The 23,754-nt window shown below is 43.0% G+C and overlaps 1 protein-coding gene across 1 annotated transcript in view; it reads right to left on the minus strand.

Moving 5' to 3' along the window:
* The window catches only part of LOC308513844 (maestro heat-like repeat-containing protein family member 1), a gene marked incomplete at both ends in the record, with an annotated part of 66,177 nt that extends 45,249 nt beyond the window's left edge, over positions 1-20,928 (minus strand). Inside the window, 11 exons of the mRNA XM_081083945.1 lie at positions 1,962-2,006; positions 2,235-2,351; positions 5,109-5,182; positions 6,342-6,452; positions 6,998-7,076; positions 7,627-7,725; positions 17,123-17,271; positions 17,718-17,810; positions 19,146-19,308; positions 20,356-20,478; positions 20,830-20,928. Coding sequence (XP_080940071.1) covers positions 1,962-2,006; positions 2,235-2,351; positions 5,109-5,182; positions 6,342-6,452; positions 6,998-7,076; positions 7,627-7,725; positions 17,123-17,271; positions 17,718-17,810; positions 19,146-19,308; positions 20,356-20,478; positions 20,830-20,928 — 1,152 coding nt within the window. The remainder of the gene's footprint in view (positions 1-1,961; positions 2,007-2,234; positions 2,352-5,108; positions 5,183-6,341; positions 6,453-6,997; positions 7,077-7,626; positions 7,726-17,122; positions 17,272-17,717; positions 17,811-19,145; positions 19,309-20,355; positions 20,479-20,829) is intronic.
* Between the last annotated feature and the right edge of the window lie 2,826 nt (positions 20,929-23,754).

Below are 23,754 nucleotides of genomic sequence, written 5' to 3' on the forward strand. Positions count from 1 at the left end.
ACAGAGAGCAGCTTACAATAAGGCCACATAGGAGAAAGGCAGGCCTTTCCCATTGCCCACATCCTCATCTCGAGGCCTCACCACTATACTCCCAGGTCCCTCCTCCACGCTCTTTGGCCCCTATCTCATTATTCCATACCCAGCATAATGCCTGAGACAAAGTAGTAACCAGCTCTTTGTGAAATGAGTGGATAGATGAGTGGGTTGATGAGTGGATGGAAGAATATATGACTGTGGAACTCATTCTGGCATCACTTACCATAAGATGGGTCAGGAGTCTCTGAGGGGAAACGTACTCGGTAGCTAAGTTAGAGAGAGGATAAAAGAAGAGGGCAGAGTCAGTGCACACTTCAGGATGCTCAACCCCCAGCCTCCACTGGCAGCTCCCCATCAGTACTTCAGAGGAGGAGAAAGAGCAAAGAGGAGAGGGAACATCAGTGTCAATGCCACGGGGGCTGTGACATTTTGATTCAGACTAAAACACAAACCATTACAACTTCAGCCTTTAAAAAACACACACACATCAATGATATGCTGAACAGACATCCTAACTCTAACCCTAAGTCCCACTGGGGTTAGAGGTCAGGGATGGGGTGAGCACAGAGTGAGGCTCAGAGTTAGGGCAAAGGAAGAACTAAGGGTCAGGAGTGTGTGTATTCATTACTTTGTTATTAACAATGTTTGTACATCTTGAATCAAGTGTTTTATAATGAGGAGTGAAGGCAAAAAGGAACTGTGACTATGAGAGGCATCCCCCTTTCATTCATGAGGCCAAATGGCCTTAAGTAGTTGCCTTACTCTTCCCATCATGGCCCAAGCATGGGACCTACAACCCCGCCTCCAGCATCCTCTTCATTCTCTTCCCCACACCCATCACCCCTGCAGTGTCTCAGCCAGCCCCCAACTCCAACACTCCATGCCCACAAACAGACTTAATTTCACAGTGAGCACCTCTCCACAGGCTGCCACACCCTTGTACTTACGATCCTGGTGAAAGCTGCTGAGGTAAGGAACCTGGCCCAGGGAACGGACCTTCAGAGCCATTTGTGTGGCTGCCTTACACAGAGGCACAAAGGCCAAGATGTTGTTGGGCTCACACACCAATGTGACCAGTTTGGGCAAAGATACCTGGCAGGAGAGGTGGCAAGAATTTCAATGCCAAGCCCCAAGTCAGCCCGTCTTCAGTCTCCAACCCCAAGACCTTGTCTCCCTTTCCGGACTGAGTATTTGAGGCCTGTATACAGAGCCCCCTTAACCCATTCATATTCATTCTCTCCCTCCTCTTCCTCTTCTTTCTCTCTCTCCCCACCACCCCCACCCCTAACCCCTCACTTCAGGTTGGAAAAGTATAACCAAGGTCCTGATTAAAATTATAGCAGGCATAAGTTGACTTGATAGATGAGGACTTCTTGAAATTTGGAATGTGTGACTTGTAATCACCTTCATTGAGGAACCTTCCAGAGTCAGAGACATGCTGAAGGTCAGGAGCCAGAGCTCACTGGGAGGGAGAATAAATCTAAAGTCCTTTTCCTCCCACAACACAGCCCTTTCCTCAGTGCTGATGCAAATCAGTTCATATGAGCCTCCCAGAATCCCTGGAGGTTGCTGAGAACAGTCAGGAAATATAATCACCCCCTTTTTTATAAAAGAAGACACTGCGGCTGGGAGAACAAGTTATTCAAGATTTTACAGCTAGAAAACTGGCTGATCAGGACTCAGACTCTGGCTTCCAGATCCACACCCCGTGACCCTCCTTTGCTGCACTGAGCACTTCTCAGTGGAACCCCAGGCACTTGTATGGAATGAAAGGTAGGTGGGCTGAGGTGACAGAGACACCACAAGGCATCTGATGCAGGGGGAAGGTGTGAGGTAGTTGGGGGTGGGGCCGGGGTCAGGGTAGTGATCTGGGGAGCCAGGGGAGGAGTAAACGGAGAGGTCTGTTTGGCCCTAGCTGTTTATACCATCTGTAGGATTCTGGAACACATTATTCGGATGTCCTCTTCATTCTAGAATGAGAAAAGGAAAGATTTAAATCTAAAACCAATGCTACCTAAGTCTCTGGGTTCAGGGCCTTCCCTGGCTCACTGCTTAGGGTTTTACAGGCCAAAGACCCTTCACATGTGCCAGGCATACCCTCTTGTTTCCCTCCTGCTCCCAACCCTGCCTTCCTCTTGTTCCATCCCCTGAGGTGTGCTCCCATCCTCGGTCCCCTCCCTGCCCAGCCCCTTGCTCACTGATGACTCAGACTCCACAAGCTTGATGACAAAGCTGATTAGAGTGTTCCCCTGGGGCAAAGCCAAGTAGTTATGCTGACCCAGCATCTCAATGAAGTGCACGAGGACCTTCGGCACCTGTGGAGTCACAGACCATCACATGACAAGACAGAAAGGAATGTCAGGGACTACCAGTGTGACCCTTCATAATCCAGGTGAGGACACAGAGGACCAAGGCAGGTGAGGGGATCAGATCTCCTGACACTAAACCCAGTGAGACTCTACAGTGGGCTCTCAATAATGACAGACCACAAGCCACTAACCCTGACCACTTCTGTACTTTGCCCAGAAGTTCTAACCGCTTCAGCTCCCACCACCTCCCTGGAGAACTCTAAGTACTTACCTTGCCCTCACCTTATTTCCCCAGAGATATGAAAATTAGCAGGAGTGTGGGATTGGGGGAGAATCTGAGTCCAGGGCAGTCCCATGGTCTGGCCTTTCTAGTGAAAGCCAGGAATAAATCCCTCAAGATTCCAAGCTTTCCATGAACCTTCTGGAATGTATTTTTAGGGATGATCCTATTGTCATGCATTTGGTACCCCAAACCACTGCTCCCCTCCTCTTCTGTTCCCCTATTCTGTGTGATCCTGAACTGAAGCAGTCTCTGCTGTCTCCAGCCCTGTCTGAAGAGCTTTTTAAAAAATAAGGTTTCTCAAAAAATATTGAGTCATCAATTTGAAAGGTAAGGTAGCAGAAAACACCTAATTAGAACAGCAAAATAAAATGAGGATAGTTTGGGGGCATCTGGGACAATAGCACACATACAAATATTCGTATCATCAGGTGCCAGAAGGATAAGAGAAATAGGAAGGAATTGAAAACTTATTTGAAAAAATAATGACAGAAATCTTCCTTCACCTGGTAAAGGAAATAGACATACAAGTTTAGGAAGTGCAGAGTCCCAAACACGATGAACCCAAAGAAGCCCACACTAAAACACATCATAATTAAATGCAGAAAGTTCAAGACAAAGAAAGAATTTTAAAGGCAGCAAGAGAAAAACAGTTCGTTACCTACAAGGGAGCTCCCAGCTGATTTCTCAACAGGAACTTTGCTGGCTAGATACACAAAGTGATGAAAAGCAAAGACCTACAACCAAAATCACTCTAACCTGCAAGGCTGTCCTTTAGAATTCAAGGAGAGATAAGGCTTCCAAGACAAGAAAAGCTAAAGGAGTTCATCAACACCAAACCAATATTACAAGAAATGTTAAAGGGACTTCTTTAAGGAGAAGAAGAAAGGAATATCAAAAATATGAATCATTAAATGGCAATAAGTACATATCTATCAACAAGTACTTTAAATGCAAATGAATAAAGTGCTCCAATCAGCCGAAACCGGTTTGGCTCAGTGGATAGAGCGTCAGCCTGCAGACTGAAAGGTCCCAGGTTCGATTCTGGTCAAGGGCATGTACCTGGGTTGCGGGCACATCCCCAGTGGGGGTGTGCAGGAGGCAGCTGATCGATGTTTCTCTCTCATCGATGTTTCTAACTATCTCTCTCCCTTTCTCTCTGTAAAAAATCAATAAAATATATTTAAAAAAAAATAAAGTGCTCCAATCAAAAGACATAGAATGATTGAATGGATAAGAACACAAGATGCTTCCATTTGCAAGAGTCACTTCAGGTCAAAACACACATACACGGACTGAAAATAAAGCGATGGAAAAGGTATTTCATGAAAATGGTAACAAAACAAAAATAGCTGGAGTACCAATACTCACATCAGACTAAATAGACTTTAAAACAAAGACTATACAGAGAGCCAAAGGAAGACCCAGCAATTTCACTTTTGGATATTTATCTCAAGAAACCCAAAACGCTAAATTGAAAAGACATATACATCCACATGTTTCTTGCAGCATTATTTATAATAGCCAAGATCTGGAAGCAACCTACATGTCCATCAATAGAGGAATGGGTAAAGAAGAAGTGGTGCATATATACAATGGAATATGACTCAACCCTTAAAAAGAATGAAATCTGGCCATTGGCAGCATGGATAGAGCTAGAGGGTGTTGTACTGAGTGAAATAAGTCAAACAGAGAAAGACAAATGCAATATGATTTCACTTAGTTGTGGAATCTAAAAAACAAAATAAATGAACAAGCAGAACTGAACCAGACTCACAGAATCAGAAAACATTTTGATAGTTGGCAGATGGGAGGGGAGTGGGTGGATGGATGAAAAGGTGAAGGAATTAAGAAGTACAAATCGGCAATTATACAATAGTCATGGGATGTAAAGTACAGCACAGGGAACATAGTCAATAATTTTGTAATAACTGTGCTGGGTGTACACAAGATTTATTGGGGTGATCACTTCATAAGTTATATAAATAAATGTCTAATCCCTAGGATGTACACATGAAACTAATATAATATTGTATATCAACTGTAATTGAATAAAAATTTTAAAGAATTTACATATATATGTATATAAAGAAAAGATAGGCATATATTGATAATATATATATATCTTCTCATGCAAGATGTGATGTTTCAGGACTTCTCTCCCTAACCAAACTGTGGATTATCTGGGAGCAAAATTAATATCTTTCAGAGCTCCATGTCCCTACTGGGCTCACCACAGTATTGCCCACAGAAAAAGCTCAGAAAATAGGAAGCAACCACCTTCCCACTTCTCAAACCTTTCTCAGGTTTTGACAAGCCCAAATGTAACCCAAGGGCAGAAGTCTGAGGCCAGAACTAGATTGGCAAGGGGGCCTTACCTCTCTCTTCATTCACCCAAACCTTCCCCTCTCCATCTTACCACACCTCAAGTTCTCAAAACAGCAATTGCCCTCCCAGCCCCAACATTCTGCCATTCTGCTCACTGGTTTGAGGTCCTCCTGAATCACCAGAATGGTAGAATTCAGTACCATGCGCTGCAGCTTCTTGGTCTGAGGCACTAGAGGAAAGACAGACATGCAGAGGGGTCAGTCTCCTCCCTCTCCCTTTGTTGCTTTGGGAGGCATGAGAAGACAGAGAGGCAGGAGAAATTTTAGATACAGTCCTGCTCTTCAAGGCCAGATCAAACCCGAAAGGCTATCTCCCCCACCCCCTGCTTCAAACCAGAATAAAAAGTGACCTAAAACAGTATTTCATCAAGCTAGCGCTTGCCCCTCAGCGCTTGCCAGGTTCCCACAGCTGACCACACAAGTCAACCTCATTGGCGGAGCTCTTCTGCTCACCCTTTGCCTATCTCAACCTTTAGAACTGCCAGCACTGCTCTTCTGTGTGAATTCCTTCTACTCACTCACAGTCTCCTTTCTGCTCCTACACAGAGTCTACCCTATCTCCTGACTGACGCCTTCTCTGCATTCCTGTTGCCCATTGCCATCGCATTTAAGTAATTTATCACATATTAGCCTGTATCCTTTTGCTGTGTGAACAGTCTCATCTTCCCTCCTTGACGGAGTTCCTCAGAACAAGGACCATATCTTATTTAAATGTGTACTTTCTGTGCTTCGTACTGTAAGTCACACAGCAATGTTTTGATGGACACTTGATTGAAGTTAAAACCTACAATCCAAGATATGTTTTGTCTTTTAATTCTCACTAAAAATGGCTAAAGGTAGGAATTGTTACCTACATTTTTAGTTTTTATAATCCTCACCCAAAGGATATGTTGTTTTTTTTATTTTATTGAATGGGGGCAGGGGGGGAGGGAGGAGAGAGAGAGAGAGAGAGAGAGAGAGAGAGAGAGAGAGAGAGAGAAACATTGATTAATCACCTCCCATATGCCCCTGATCAGGAAACACACCAGCGACATAGGTATGTGCCCTGACGGGGAATTGATCTGACAGTCTTGGGGTGTATAGGATGACACACCACCAAACTGAGCCACCCAGCCAAGGCAACTCCATTTTCCAAATGAGGAAATAGAGGTTCAGACTAAAAGTAATCTGCCCCAGTTTGCACAGCTATTAAGAGTCAAAATCAGGATTTGAACCCATTGAGTTTATGTTGAGTTTAAAGCTGTGCGTTTAACTACTCAATGGGACTATCTGCCAGAGCAAGGAGATTTCCTGAGAAGATCCCTAGGACCAGGCTTGTTTCCTACTCACAATCCTGGAACACATCTGTGAACGCCTGAAGGGCTGATTCCATCTTGGCTGGATCACTGGATTCCATGGCGGTTAGTAATAGGAATACCATCTGATCCTGGTATAACTTGGCTATTGGAGGGCATGAATAAAGGGAGTCAGGGGTATGTTTAAGTGGGAGGTGGTATGTAGAAGTAAATCATGCTCACAGCAAACCACTGATGCCATGGGCTGGATAAATTAGGGTCTATTAGGTTGGAGAAAAGAAGCAGGAAGAAAGAGAGCCAGGGTTTGTCCAGCATTTACCATGTGCCACGCTTGGGGGCAGATGCTTTTCCTAACCTAGGCCTGTCCCTCCCCTGCCCCGCCATGTGCACACCAATTAGGTCAGAACCTCTTTCGCGACCATCAGTGCTCTAATCACAGTATCACCTTTCTGAGCTCAGGATCACCAAAGGAGAACGGGAAGCCAACCACAGGGGAAGGGAGTGGTAACAAAAGGGATAGGGAAGGGAGAATGTCTGTGCCCTTGGAGATTCATTGAATTTCAGGAAAACTTTACATGGATTACTTTGCATCTTGTCTGAAGGAAAGAAGGCTGTCTTGGGAACCTAGCCTCCCATTGAGTACAAGGTCCCCGGGCCCATACCTGGGGTTAGGAAAATGTGTGGACTTACCCAGGATGAAGATAGCCCTCAGGGCGAGGCTGCGGTTCTCCACAGAGTGAGGGTCTGCTGGGTTCACTCGCTCACAGAGCTGTGGGGAGACCAAGGGCATCAGACCTGGGAGCACTGAAAAATCTGGGGCTTTGGGCATGGATGGAGAAACTGAGGTATGCAGCCAGAAAAAGTGCGGCACTTGCCCATAAGAACGTGAAAAGAGGACCCAGGAATACACCTACACAGCCCCAAAGAAAAGAAGACAGTGGCCAGCAAATATATGGACGGTAACACCTTTTAGCAAAATGTTCAATTGTCCTCTTCCTCCTCTAGGCTACAACACAGAAGGCCTGCCATTTCCCTCAGGCATAATGGGTCGGTTTGGACTCTCTGCCCTTAACCAGTTTAGAGGGAGCAACAATGGCCTCCACCCCCAGAAACATACAGAACTGTATCCAATTTACCTCATAGAGAATATCCACTCTGTGACTAGAATCCCGGCAGGAAAGCCTGAGGTGTGTGCAGTTACAGTCACCATGAAAAAAGCCCAGGGCCATGTGGAGGTAGTGACCTGCCCTGGGGGAACCATCACCTCCAAACAAGAGGGGAAGACCAAGCCCAGGATACCTGCAGCCTCCAGCACTCACCTGCTGGAACAGCATGCCTGTAATGTTTTCCAGCTGGGATTCCAAGTTTACACCTCCACAGCCGCTGAGCGCCAGAGCCTCCACGAGTTGGTAGATACACTGTGTGTGTAAGGACAGAGTCAGCCACTCAGCCAGCCCTTGCCACGGCCTCAACGGAAAGCCTCTGTCCTCAGATCTCCTCTTAGAGGTGGCCCAATATCACAGTTCACATGCCCTCTTGGACCTTTGCAAGGAGGCCCAGGGGCTAGTTTTTCCACAGACAAATACAGCCATGACCTGTTCTTTCACCTCACCCAAGAAGCTACACTTACTTTCAAATAACCTCATTATTTCACGGTAACTTTTAGAGCAAATCAACATGGCAGGTGTTGGCTGATTTCAAAGAAATAGGATAAAGAAATCATGGTCAAAGAAAGAACTCGTTCTATTTTCCGACTTTCAAAATTCAGAAAACCACATTTTAAAGCCTAAATATCTACCCTTTACCTAGTGAACTGTATTGTTTTATGGGTTATTCTTCTCACTTGTATGAGAGGCTACAAATAGCCTTACTTTTCACATGTGTAAGCAGTCCATTTTATTTTTTTAATATTTTATTGATTTCTTACAGAGAGGAAGGGAGAGGGATAGAGAGCCAGAAACATCGATGAGAAAGAAACATCTATCAGCTTCCTCCTACACACCCCCTACCGGGGACATGCCCGCAACCAAGGTACATGCCCTTGACCGGAATCGAACCCGGGACCCTTCAGTCCGCAGGCCGATGCTCTATCCACTGAGCCAAACCGGCTAGGGCCATTTTATTTTTTTAAAAAAAGGCTTTATTGATGTCTAATCCTATATAATAAAAGGGGAATATGCAAATTGATTGAATGGAAGAACATCTGGTCACTATGATGTGCACTGACCACCAGGGACAGCCGCTCAATGCAGGAGCTGCTCCCTGGAAGTCAGTGCGCTTCCACAGGGGAAGTGCTGCTCAGCCAGAGGCAGGGCTCATGCAGTTGCAGCTGTATTTGCAGGAGCCTCTCTTGCCTCCATGGCACGGGACATCCCCCAAGGGCTCCTGGACTGCAATAGGGTGAACGCCAGGCTGAGGGACCACACCTCTCCCCCACCGAGGGCATGAATCTCCTGCACTCGGCCTATAGTTGATATATAATACACTGCACATATTGAAAATATACTATTTAATAAATGTTAACACCCTTGAAACCATCTCCACAATTAAGATAATAAGCATACTCATCATCCCCAAAAGTTTCCTCTGGTCACTTTCTAACCCCTCTTGCCCTGCCCTCCCAACACTGTTCTTTCCTCAGACAACCACTGATCTGCTCTCTGTCATTATAAATCTCTCACTTACTTTTTAAAAAACTGCCAAACTGTTTTCCTAAATGGTTGTGCCAATTTTCATTCTATCAGATGTATAGTGGCATCTCATTGTAATTTTTAATTTCCTAAATGATGTTTAGCAACTTTTCCTGTGCTAATTTGCTATCCCCATATCCATTCAATTTTTGTGCCAATTTTTAAAATACTTTTAAATTTATTTTAGAGAGGATGGCGGGTGGGAGGAGCAAAGGGAGAGAGGAGGGAGAGAGAGAGAGAGAGAGAGAGAGAGAGAGAGAGAGAGAGATAGAGAGAGAGAGAGGGAGAGACATCAATGTGAGAGAGAAATATAAATCAGGTGTCTTCCACATGTGCGCTGACCGAACCTAGGATCAAACCAAAACCTGGATATGTACCCTGAATGGAAATCAAACCCACAACCTTTTGGTGTACAGGACAGCGCTCCAACCAATTGAGCCACACTGGCCTAGGCAGTTTTTTAATTTTTTAAATTGCATTTTGAGAGTTCTTTATATTTTCTGGATACATATATATATGATTTGCAAATGTTTTATTCCAGTCTGAGACTTGTCTTTTCATTCTCTTAACAACTTTCAAAGAACAGAATTTACTCACTTTTGGAGGGTGGAGAGAGTGAAGGGGGTGGAGGAATTGAGCAAAATATTTTAAAACGAGAAAAAAAACTCATGGACAGGGACAGCAGTGTGGGGATAGCTGAGGGATGGGAGTCAGAGAAGTTGAGGAGGGTATAGAGATGATAAGTGGTGATAGATGGAGACTTGACATGGGATGGTGAACACACAATACAGTGTACAGGTGATGTGTTGTAGAATTGTGCACCTGAAACCTGTATAATTTTGTTAACTAATGTCATCCCATACATTCAATAAAAATGGAAAAAAAATAAAATAAAATTTAAAAATAAAGTATTCACTTTGATGAAGTCCAATTTATTAATCCAGGTTTTAAAAATCATGTTTTATTTTTCACCCTGGCCAATGTGGCATTGTCCCAGGCACTGAAAGGTTGCAGGTTTGATTCCTGGTCAGGCACATACCCAGCTTTCGGTCTTGTTCCCTGATGGGGGGTTGCAGGAAGCAGCCCATCAAAGGATCAATGCTTTGCTCCCATTGATGTTTCTCTTTCTCCCTTTCCCTTCCTATTTATTATTTTAAATCTTTTTAAAATAAATAAATAAAATCAAGTTTTATTTTTCATTTACAATTCACAACCCAGTCACCAGACATTAAATAACTTACAAAGTGGTCACCTCGATAAATCTAGTAGCCATCTGACACCCTACAGAGTTGTCACAGTATTACTGACTATATTCCCTATACTGTACTTTACATCCCATGTCTATTCTGTAACTGCCAATTTGTACTTCTTAATGCCTTCATCTTTTTCACCCATCATTCACCTGCCTCCTATCTAGCAATCATCAAAATGTTCTCTGTATCTATGAGTCTGTTACAATTCTGATTGTTTATTTTGTTTCTTAGATTCCACAAATAAGTGAAATCATATGACATTTGTCTTTCTGTGACTAACTTATTTCACTCAGCACAACACCCTCTGGACCAGTGATTGCGAGCATTTTGAGCTCAGCGTATCAGCATTTTGAAAAACCCTAATTTAACTCTGGTGCCGTGTCACATATAGAAATTTTTTGATTTTTGCAACCATAGTAAAACAAAGATTTATATTTTTGATATTTATTTTATATATTTAAATGCCATTTAGCAAAGAAAAATCAACTAAAAAAATGAGTTGGCGTGTCACCTCTGACACGCGTGTCATAGGTTTGCCATCACTGCTCTAGGCACATCCATGTTGTTGCAGATGTTAAGATTTCATTCTTTTTTATCGTTGACAGTGTTTTTCTACAGGCCGGGCTGGCTTCCCTCTGGCCACCTGTAGGCACCCCGGATGCTAGCTGGCTTCCTTCTGGCCCTGGCTTTGTCCGGAAGGATGTCCAGAATGATGTCCTGAAGGATGTCCAGTCTATTTAGCATATTACTCTTTTATTATAGATCTTCTCAGTTCCATTGTTTCCATTGAGAAATCTATTATTGTTATCATTATTTCTCCATATGAAACATCCTTTTGTGTATTTAAGATTTTCTCTTTTTCAAAACATATCCTTCTCAAATTCTTCCAAAACATTGAAGAAAAGGCAATACTTCCTAACACATTCTATGACGCTAATATAACCCTGATACCAAAACCTGGCAAAAATAACACCAAGAAAGAACATTACAGACCAATATCTCTGATGAACACAGAGATATTGTGTTCAATATCTCTGATGAAAAGTCCTAAACAAAATACTAGCAAATCAAATACTACAGTATATCCAAAAAAAAAAATAATAATACATCACAGTCAAGTGGGGTTCATTCCAGAGTCACAAGTATGGTTCAACATACACCAATCAATCAATGTAATACACCACATCAGCAAAAGAAAAGATAAAAATCATATGATCTTATCAATAGATGCAGAAAAAGCACTGGTTAAGATATAACATCCATGTAAGATTAAAACACTCAATAAAATAGGAATAGAAGCAAAGTACCTCAACATAATAAAGGCCATCTATATTAATCCTCAGCTAATATCGTACTCAATGGTGAAAACCTGAAACTTTTCCTCTAAGAACAGGAACAAAACAAGGATGTCCACAGTCACACCTCTGATTCAACATAGTACTAGAAATCTTAACCAGAGCAAAAAGGCAAGAGAAAGAAAGAAAAGACATCCAAATAGGGAAGGAAGAAATAAAAGTATCAGTTTTTGCAGTTGACATTTTCCTAGTGTATATAGAAAACACTAAAGACTCCACCAAAAAAACAAAACTATTAGAAACAATAAACAAATACTGTAAAGTTGCAGGATACAAAAATCAATGTGCAAATATCCACTGCCTCACAGCCAATGACATGGGGATGGCCAAGTGCACCAGCCAATCAGGCAGCCACTACCCATGTGTGGCCACTGAGCACTGAAAACAGCAAGTATGAGCTGAGACATGCCATAAGTGCAAAACACAAACAGGTTCTGAGGACTTAAAAACACTTTTAAAAAAGAATGTACAATATCTCATTAATAAACTGCCTGGAGGCTGTGGCGCAATTGGTGGAGCCTCCCCCCATGCACCAAGAAAAAATAAATCCATTGCCTTTCTGAATACTAACAACAAAACTTCAGAAAAGGAAATGAAAAAAATAATTCCTTTTGCAATTGCAATCAAAAGAATAAAGTACCTAGGAAGAAACTTCACAAAGAATGTGGAAGACCTATCTACTGAAAATTATAAAGAAATATTTAAAAAGATTGAAAAAGACACAACAAAATGGAAAAATATTTCATGTTCATTGATTGGAAGAATCAAAAGAGTTAAAATGGCCATATTACCCAAAGCAATATACAGATTCCAATGTCATTTTTTAAAGAAATAGAATCAGAAATCATCAGATTTGTATGGAACCCCAAATAGCCAAGACAATACTGAGAAAAAAGAATGAAGTTGGAGGTATCAAACTATCTGACTTCAAATTATACTACAGAGCTATGATCATCAGAACTGCATGGTACGGACATAGAAACAGACACACAGGTCAATGGAACAGAATAGAGAGCCAGGCTATAAAACCACATGTATATGGACAGATAATTGTCAACAAAGGAGCCAGAAACACACCATAAAGATAGTCTCTTTAATAAATGGTGCTGAGAAAACTGGAAAGTCACATGCAAATGAATGAAAGTGGGTTACAGTTTGGTCCCACGTACAAAAATGAATTCAAACTGGATCAAAAGGGGTGGGGAGAGCAGAGGGAACTAATATATGGTGACATGAGAAAATCTAACATGATTTGGAGTAGTTTTTTTTATTTCTTGTGTTGGGTTCATTGACTGTGTTGGATCTGTAGGTTTATTCTATTCTTCAGATTTCGGAATTGTTCAACCACTATTTCTTCAAATACATTTTCTGACTCTTCCTTTATGAGGGGACTCACATTGCACATAAATGAAGCTGCTTAGAGTTGTTGCATGCCTCACTGATGCTTTTTTTCCTAATTTATTGTGTTATTGATTTTAGAAAGAAAAGGAGAGGGAGAGATAGAAACATCAACCATGAGAGAGAATCATTGATTGGCTGGCTCCTGCATGCCCCCCACTGGGGTTCAAGCCTGTAACCTGCTCATATGCCCTGACCCGGAATCAAACCATGACCTCCTGCCTCATAGGTCGACGCTCAACCAGTGAGCCACTCTGGCCAGGCTGATGCTTTCTTCTTTATTTTTTTCACTTTTTCTGTTTCATTTTGTGTAATTTCAATTGCAGTCTTCAATAAATAAGTACTGTCTTTTGCAATGTCTAATCTGTCATTAATAGTATCCAGTGTTTTTCATCACAGATATTCTAGTCTTTAACTCTAGAAGTTCAACTTGGGTACTTTTAAAATATATTTTCCTGGTTTTTACTTATTTACTTAAACTTTCTTCTAGTTTTTAATCCAATAGAACCAGTTATAAAACATGTTTAAATGTCCTTGTGTGCTACTTCTAACATTTGTGTGAGATCTGGGTCAGTTTTTTATATATTTTTCTCCTTATTATAGGTCATATTGTCCTGCTGCTAAGCATGCCTGGTTATTTTTTAAAAAATTAATGTGACTCATTGTAAACTTCCCTTATTGGGTATTGGACATTTTAGTATTCCTATAAATATTCTTGAGTTTTCCCTGGAACACAGTTAAAGTCACTTGAAAATAATTTGATCCTTTGGGTCTTGCTTTTAAAATTAGTTAGGCAGGAACAGAAAAGCATTCAGCCTACCATTAATTTTGGTCCCCAACGCACCCATCTACCTAACGACCTATGAATTATAAGGTTTTAAGACTGGTTCGTGGGAACAGGTATAAGAATTGGCCCTGTGTGAGTTCTGGCTACTATTCTTTCAGGCTTGGGCGTTTTCCTCACCTGGAACCATTTCCTCACACACGGACTATTTAGTACTCCACCCTGTAAACTCTAGCTATGCTGGTCTCCCTGGCCTCTCAGTCCTATCTTCTCAACTCAGAAAGTCCATCAACTCTTCCTGGGGTTTCTTTTCCTCTGCCACTGACTGGAAATTTTCACAGAGAAGTAAATAGGGGCAACAATAGAGCTTATGCAATGTCTCCACTGTCTCTCAGGGACACTGTTGTTTGTTGCCTGCTGTTCAATAGTTTGAGAACCATTATTTCATATATTTGCATAGTGTTTTAGTTGTTTCAGAGAAGAGAGTATTTGTGGCCTCAGTTACTCCATCTTTGCCAGAGCAGAAATCCCTCCACTGGATTTTAAATATTTAACATTTCTTCCCCTTTGGTTTGCCGATAGACCCCCACATTGGGCCAGCCTCACTAAGTAGAGCTGGCTAGTGCTAGTTACTGTCCAAACAAATTGTACTACAGATTGACAAATATCTCAATTCTTAATCACTATCCCCTGGAGTGATAGAGAAGGAGAGAGGAGGAGGAAGTAGCCAAAACATTTCCACTGTCCGTAAAATGTAGGGTACAATCTCTACCTGCACAATCTGCAGACTAGCGGGTAGGTTACAAATTTCATCCTCTAACTGGCTAACTGACCTCAAAGAGCAAACCTCTGCTCCAGGTTCATAGACCTTACCTGAGGCAACATGCAGACACATGACAGGAGGGTACGTACTAGTAAATGAGAGACTGGCTGCTCCACTAAAGGAGAAAGCTCAGAGCACATACATGAGGAAGGTAAATCTTCCCACACCAAAGAAAGTGCATGTGAGGTGGTAGTGCAATTGTAGACCACAAATTGTGATCCCCGAAAACTTGATGCTAATGGGGGTTGCACTAAAAAGAAAAAAAATCTCCTGTTGGAAATTTACAAGTGCATACTAACATGTTGAGCAACCATGAAAAATGGGCCTCTCAGATGCCTATTCTGGAGGGCATAATTGAACGACATCTCCAACTTCTTTACTTTAAAATCCGTCACTGTTTAAAAGTGCGGCTAGATTCCCAAAGGTTTCTTCCAGCCAATGACTGAGTATGGCAGGCCCACTAAAGCAGGCCTACATATGCAAGATGTAGGACTTTCTGATGGGTAACATTGGCTCAATGACTCCCTGTTGGCATTGATTCCCTGTTAGCATTGAACTTTCTTAGAACGACACTCTAATGTAAAACTTTTTTTTCTTCCCTTCTCTCCCATCTTTCCCCCTTCTCCTTCTCCTTATCAATGGTCAGAACATCTCCTCAGTCTGATGGCTCTCCCAGCCTCCTCTGGCTCCTTCCCTATTTTTTCCTCACAGGTGTCCCTCCAATAACTCTCTTGCACCTCTAGTCCAAGTTGGTATGTGCTTCTTAGAGGACCAGACTAACCCACATATTGAACACTCAGAGAAGTCCTACAGGTAAGAAATTTGTTTAATTTTAAACTCAACATTTCTCACCCAGTTTACTAAATAACACGCCTTCTTTTTGTGGAATACTCATGAGAAGTTGGGGGAACTCGGTTTGAGAAATGCCACTGAATTAGAAGGAAAACTGAAACAACAATCAGAACATTTGTGTTCTGGTTCTTGAAACTCTGTTCATAAAATACCTAATATGTGTACAACATTTCTATCACAGGCATAATTCTGAAATGGCCTTAAAATCCCAGGTCCCTGGTATACACACACCTTCTCCTGGTTTTTCAATCAAGCACTAAGCTTGGTGTTGATGTGAAAGGATTTTGCAGATAAAGGGTGTCCCAAAATTCACCCAAGATTTGAATTTTACGCCATTTGTGCCGTCAAGTGTTGCCAATGGAAAAAGAAAAAAGATAGCGTGACAGCTGACAGTTCAGGGTTATTAAAAATGGAGAAACTGCAAGAAAGAACAACACGTTTTCATTGTTGAGCAATATTATAAAAATAATGAAGCTTTCGCAGCTACAGTTAGCAATTTTCATGCAAAATATGGTCGGAATAGTGATTTTACTTCATCAACTGTGAAGAGATTAATTAAAAAATTTAGACAGACTGGATCAATTAGTGATCTTAAACACTCTGGCCGTCCTTCAACAAGTCGTTCAACACAAAACATCAAAGCAGTTCATGAGAGTGTAGCTGAGAGTCCAAGGAAATCAATTCGGCACTGTAGTCAAGAATTGGACATTTCGAGAAGCCTTTTACCCAATATGCTATTCTATACATAACCCTATACTGTATACTTCATGAATCAATAAAAAGATTACAATTTTTAATTATAAACCTGTGTTTTCTATCAAAATTACTTCTTGCATCAATTTTGGGACACCATTTATAAGTAAGGTCCCATACCAGTTGACTTTAACATAGGGAGGTATTCCAGGTAGGCTTGATCTTATCTCATAGGCCCTTTAAAGCTGGGTCTAAAGGTCAGAGACAAGGAAGTCAGAGAGTTTCAAAGCATGAGGTGAATTCAACAAATGGACATGGCTGAGTTCCAGTAAAACATTCCTTACAAAAATAAGCTTCAGAATGGATTTGACCTATGGGCCAAGCTTTGCCCACTCCAACATTAACTACTCAATAAATATGAAATACATGAACGAGTCAAATTTCCCTCTCACGCACAACCCAATCACCTGGGAAATGTAGAAAGGTGTCACTTTCGTGGACATCAAAATCATTAACCATCGTGTTAACCGGTTTACTTGGTTCTTGAGTTTGGATGATGGCATAAGGAAGAAAAGGTGGCCCATTATCTGCAGAACCTGCACTGTCACCTGTGCCTACGGAGATATAGAAACTTGCATCAGCAATAGAATGAAGGAAGAAAAGTCCTCAGGGGTTGTGCTTTATTCATATTTGTATGACCAGGGTCCAGCATCATACCTGGCAAATGAGACTAATCAATAAATGTAAATTGAACACTTAACAAATAAGTGAATGGACAGTGCGGTGTTTTTTTACTCTATGTTTTTCTGGAGCATGGTAAGAGGAGCCTGAGGAGGAACACCTGCTCTCCCAGAAGACCCTCGTGAGTCAGCCTTCTACCAGCAAGTGGACAAACTTGAGCCCACCTGTGGCTCAAGCGTTACCCCTTCAGCCCATCCACCCAACCCCTGTTATCTCCCACTCCCACCTTGTCCTTGCTCTTCAAAGACCAACGGTTGAGGAAGATGCGGAAGGTGATGTAGGCCTTCATGGACATTTCCCTTTGACTAAAGCCCGTCACCTTATCATCCCAGGAATCCAGGTGTTTCTGGGCACTGATGGCCAATCCATAGAATACTGTACGGAGGGAAGGGAGTTAGAGCTGCCCATCACCTTTCCCATCCCACAAAGTAAAGCATGCACACCTATAAGTACAGTCCTCTCCTCCCCAACCCAAAAAGGGCTTTGGGGGTCCTGTTCTGGGAAAGACCCACCTGCCCACCACCTCCCCAACTATCGTTCCTTTCTGACCTCACCTAGTTCCAGGATAGGCAGGGAAAGTGAAAGAGAAAGGCGGTCAACACCTACAGCCTCCCTATCAAGTTTGCTCCTTGCCCCAAACCAGGCCAAGAAAGGTCAGATGGAGAAGAGCATCTACTCATACCTGGCCTGCTCTCAGCCATCATCTTCCCCTTCCATAGACTGAAGAGATCCAAATTCAGAGGGACCCAGTCTCTTCCTGGTCTTCTTTCCTCCCTCCCGGATTCCAATTAAGCCTTTCCCCAGACCCTCCTGACCCTTACCATGACATATCGCCAACATGTCATTCTTCTCTTGGGCCAACTTCAGAAGAGGCTGGATAAATCTCCATATAGAACCAACATAGGAAACTGTATCTGGGAGGCAAAGTAAAAGAAAAACATCCCTATCCCAAGGAAAGGAGCCTCCCGCCTTAGTGTACAAAATCTTATGATTAGGGACCAGGAGGTTTGGGTTCTGCTCCTAGCTCTGCCTCCAAAGAGTCTGGGCAACCCAGAGTAAGATACTTAATTTATGCTAGTTTCCATGTCCTGAGCTGTTAAATAGGACTACTGTTCCTAATGTGCCCACCTCACAGGGCTGTTGGGATAATGAAGCTCCATAATGGATGCTAGCACAGCATGCAGATGCATGGTACTGCCACACCCTACACATGCACACTCCCTTCCAAGGACCCTTATGGAGCAAAGATCTGTGCAGCCTGAGGCTCTCTCACTCTTCTAAAGTGAGAACATTTGCCCTGATTAGATCAAGAGACACATTTCCAGCTTCTGTGCTGTGTCCTCTGAGTTTGCTATGCAGCCCAAACCATAAGCCTTGTCATTTTGAACCTAATGCCCAGAAGGCCAGCTGACTTCCCCCAATATCTCTCTGGCCCAAGGTCCAAGTGGCAAAGAAAGGGCAGGGTCTGGCATTTGCCTGATGACCTGATTTTTTCCTCAACACTTTTTGATTGAGGGAGGGGAATACAATGGGTAAGAGAACTAATGCTGTCACCAACAGCCACCAGGATGGAGATTGTATGGTGATTCTCTGCCTCATCCTAGTACACTATTACCTTCCAAACCTCTAATCAAATTCAAAACTTCAGATTCTCCTAAGCCAGCCGTGGGCAAACTACGGCCCATGGGCCGGATCCCACCAGTTTGAAATGAATGAAACTAAAAAAAAAAAAAAGACCGTACCCTATTATGTAATGATGTTTACTTTGAATTTATATTAGTTCACACAAACACTCCATCCATGCTTTTGTTCCGGCCCTCAGGTCCAGTTTAAGAACCCATTGTGGCCCTCCAGTCAAAAAGTTTGCCCACCCCTGCCCTAAGCAAAGCACTCCTCACTTCTCTTTTGCCCCTCCCCACCTCTGTTGAATGGGGGCTTTCTATTCAGCCTTCCCTCTAGTTCTCCTAGTCTTACCTCCAGCCCCACAGTTTCCTGAGCTTTAATATGCTCTCCTGTGCCACTCCTATTCTCCAGGAACTCCCTCCTGAGTTCCCATTGGTCCCACAGGGATGCTAGTTTTACCCCCTCGCCCCTACACACACACCCTTGACTAAACTAAGTGGAGATATACTAGTACAGTGAAAGGAGTCAGGAGAATAAAGCTATATTCTAAATTCCATACAGCACCCCCACGACCTGTAGCCCCTGTTCCTTTCTCAGATAAACTCTTCCACCACGGGGACCAATACCTTGGGAAAGGATGATCTTCCCCACTGCAACCATGAGGCTCCTTGGGGGCAGACAGTATATATTTGGTCTGTCCCATAGCTTGACAATGATCACTTCTGGAAAATGTGACCCCAGAGCCATTAGGACCACAGTGAAGGCCTTTTCCAGTTCTCCCTTTGTCTCCTGGAAAAAGAAAGACTCAGTGTTCCAAGACTAATCTCCAAGATGAGTGCCTCAGCTTCTGAGAATTGGCTTTGCTCAGTAAGTGTTCTCCTCTATCTAGAGGGCAGTAACTATCCTATCTCATCCTACAACCACACTCAACATACACCTTTCCCATGATAGAGGGCAAGAGCTTCCTAGAGTATGCAAGAGGGCAGGAAATGAAAAACTGCAAAGTCTCCGGGCTTGTGTTGGGGTGGGAATGGGGCTTGGCATTTCCAGAGCACAGAGCTTTCCCTGAAGCTACAAGTGAACCGTCATCACAGGTGTGGGTACATTATGGAGGTAACTTTGAAAATTTCTTGAAGGGTCAGGTCTTGATCAGTAAACAGGTGTGCCAAAGAAGGCAGGTAAAATGGAAGACACCTTGTATGTAGACAGTTAACCAAGAAAATCAGAAACCAGATTTACCCAGTACCAGGAAAATTAAGTATAATAGTATCTGGATAGATGATAGGTAGTGGTCATGAATGTTCAGTCCAAAGTTGGGCTAGCAGGCAAGTGGGTGGATTTAAATAGGATAGTAAATAAATTGATAGGGGACTGTCTAGGGTGGGGGGGGAAAAAGGGACACATATGTAATACCCTTTGTAATACTTCAAGCAATAAATAAATAAATAAATAAATAAATAAATAAATAAATGAATAAATTGAGGTGATTAGCTGAGTTGCAACAGCAAAGGTGTGACTGCCTAAAATATCCCAGGAGGAGGATTAGGACAGCTTAGATTTTGAGGCCCAAAGCCTAAATCCGTTTCCCCCTTTCCATCTCACTTCTTTCACCCTACCACCTTCCTTCATTACTTTAACTTTTAGGTCACAGTTCTTGAGACATGTTCAGGGTATAAGACATACGCTCTAGGAAACTGTTTAGAAACTTGAGGTACTCATCTCCCAAATACTACTTAACTTCAAAATGTCATCACCCACCAGAAAGGAACTCCTGGCTTTAGATCTGGAATCCTTTCTTTCCCCATAGCCCCCAACCCACAGGCATGAGCTCCTCACCATTCTCCTCAGGTAGTTGATAAGGACACCTGTAATTTTCCGGCAGAATGTATTAGGCATCTTAGTATTTAGAATTTTGACTTCCAGTAGTTTGAGGGTCTTTATGATATCATCTTCTGACATCTAGAGGAGAGAAGGGATTCAAGAAGAAAGGAAGGTTGAAGGATGGAGGGTTAAAAGAAAGAAAGAAAGAGTAGTGATCCATGGTAGAGAAAGGAAGAGGAGGACTGAGTCTAGAGAGAAGATTAAAGCTGGACCCAGGTTTGGGGGGAAGTAGGTGGAGAAGTTTATGGGTTAACCTAGGGACATGGGAACCTGACCTGGAGCTGTGAAGGGACTGAGCCGAGTAGTGCTCTGCTGACTGGAAATACTTGCCCCCCTCCTGACAGAATGGGTATGCACCCAACCAGCTACCTTTATGGAGGTGGTTCCACCCTGGGGCCAGTGCCAGGAAGATGTCTGAGATGTCCTCACCTGACCTCCAACTTTGAGTGCCATCATAAATTTCTCGATGTCTTCTTTTGAGATATACTGGCTCAACTTCCCTTTCGAGTTAGCTGAGGAAGCTGCCATAGCTCTAAATATCTCTGTAAGGAATAAAGAGGGTTGGTAGAGGGGAACTGTTTCTCTCTTGCTGGAATTGGGTATGTTTTTCTTCAAAAGTGGGTAACATAGTATGATGAAATCATACAAAAAATAATGAAAAACCAGAAGAGACCAGTGTGGTTGCTGATTATGACTTTGCCCTTCACTAGCAATATATCCTTTGGCAATTCATTAAATCCTGGAGACTCTATTCATCATGTGAAAACTTACTGTAATAAAAATCAATATGAGAATCCTAAGAGATTGGATATGTGTTATTAGGTACCAACTTTTAGGATCTCAGCCAGCCCTTTGGATCACATCTTTTTTTAAATTTAAATATATATTTTATTGAGTTCAGAGATGAAGGGAGAGGGAGAGAGAGCTAGAAGCATCAATGATAAGAGAGAATCATTCAGCCCTAAGCCGTTTGGCTCAGTGGATAGAGCGTCGACCTGCGGACTGAAGGGTGCCAGGTTAGACTCCGGTCACGGGCATGTACCTTGGTTGCGGCACATACCCTGTAGGAAGTGTGCAGGAGGCAGCTGATCGATGTTTCTCTCTCATCGATGTTTCTAACTCTCTATCCCTCTGCCTTTCTCTCTGTAAAAAAGCAATAAAATATATTTTTTTAAAAAAAAGAGAGAGAGAATCATTCATCGGTCTGAGATGAATGTCTGAGATGCCTCTCAGACATCCTGCACACCCCCTACTTGGAATTGAGCATAAAACCCAGGCATGTACCCTGACTGGGAATTGAACCAGTAACCTCTTGGTTCCTGGGTCAACACTCAACACTTGAGCCACACCTGGCGGGTTTGGATCAGTGGTAAGAGCATTGGCCTGCAGATCAAGAAACATCTATTTAAAGAATTATAATGTCACTGGCCAATTTGAGCATTGGCCCTCAGACCAAAGTATCTCAGCTTCGATTTCCAGTCAAGGCCAGATACCTCAGTTGCAGGTTCTTCCCTGGTCCTGGTCAGGGCACGTGTGAGAGGCAACCATCTATGTGTCTCTCTCACAACAATGTCTCTCTCTCTCTCTCTCTCTCTCTCTCTCTCTCTCTCTCTCTCTCTCACTCGTCCACTCCTCCCTCCCTTCCATTCTCTCTGAAAATCAATGGGGGCAGGAGAAAGAATTCATTACAAGTTCTATAAAAAAGAAACAACTGAAACCACACCAAGGTTCCATTTCTTCTCATATCAGATTGACACAATTTTTAAAGCATGCAATGCTGGGAAACAAGCTCTGCCACACAGGACTGGTGAGAACCCACACCAGCACGACCCCCTGGAGTGAAGTATCATAACATCTAACATCACATTTTATTCACTCTCCCCTCAGCAAACTCTCACTTGTAGAATTTACCCTGAAAAATCCCCTGCCATTAATATGAAACTATATTATGTCACTATAATGAGTAACTTTGTCCACATATCGTTTCATATTTGTAACAGCAAAATATTGAAAACAATGTAACTGCCTATGAGTTGGAGACTGGAGGAATATACTACGGCATATTCCCCAGTGGGGTATTATGCAATCAAAGTGTAAGTAAGATCTCTATGGAACAATGTGCAATTATGCTACCTTTAGAGTAATAAAAAAAATAAGGATAAGTGTACATTTGTGTGCACATATATATTCCTATTAATGTGTATAGTTTTATTTATTAGGAGGGGAGAGGACCACAGAGAAATAAAACCCAGAAATTAATGAAAATGATTACTATTGGGGTGCGTAAGAGGAGAACGGAAGGGCTAAGGATGGCATTAAAACTCCTCTGGGGGGGAAAACCAAGATGGCAGCATAGGTTAACGCCGGAGTTTGCTGCTTTGAACAACTACTTCAAAAGTGAGACCAAAAAACGGAAGGGACGTCACCCAGAACCACAGGAACGCTGGCTGAGTGGAAGTCCTACAACTAGGAGGAAAGAGAAACGCATACGGACACTCAGAGGAGGCGCAGTGCTGAAGTCAAATTCTGAGGTGCGGAGTGCGAGGAGCCGGCTGGCGGCGGAGGGCGCGGTTGGCGTTTTCAATCGGGAGGGAGTCGCAGACTCTGAGCTCCAGATACAGGCGAGTCTTTAGGGACCCAGACTCAAACGGGAGAAGCGGGACTGTCTGGCTTTGGTCAGAGCGAGTGCAGCTTTCTCTCCGAGGATTGCAGCCGTTGCTGGGACTCAGAGAGGCAGAGCCCCTGGGGACAGGACTGAGAGCCGCCATAACTGCTCTCTCCGGCCCACCCTGTTGATCCTGTGCGACCCACCCCGCCCAAGCCCTACACAGAGGCATTTGCCGGATAGCCTCAGGCAAAGGCTAGATTAGCACCTCCCTAGAGGACAGAAGTTCTCTCACTGCAGACACAGCTGATTCTCATAGCCACTTGACCTGGAGGTCAAACCCTCCCTGGTATTAGCTACAACAATCAAGGTTTAACTATAAGACTGCGCACAAAGACCACTAGGGGGTGCACCAAGGAAGCATAACAAAATGCGGAGACAAAGAAACAGGACAAAATTGTCAATGGAAGATATAGAGTTCAGAACCACACTTTTAAGGTCCCTCAAGAACTGTTTAGAAGCCGCCGATAAACTTAATGAGATCTACAAGAAAACTAATGAGACCCTCGATGTTATATTGGGGAACCAACTAGAAATTAAGCATACACGGACTGAAATAACGAATATTATACAGACTCCCGACAGCAGACAAGAGGAGCGCAAGAATCCAGTCAATGATTTGAAATGCGAGGAAGCAAAAAACACCCAACCGGAAAAACAAAATGAAAAAAGAATCCAAAAATGCGAGG

The sequence above is a fragment of the Myotis nattereri genome (genome assembly GCF_964212035.1).
Source record: "Myotis nattereri genome assembly, chromosome: 2".
In the NCBI taxonomy this organism is placed as follows: domain Eukaryota; kingdom Metazoa; phylum Chordata; class Mammalia; order Chiroptera; family Vespertilionidae; genus Myotis; species Myotis nattereri.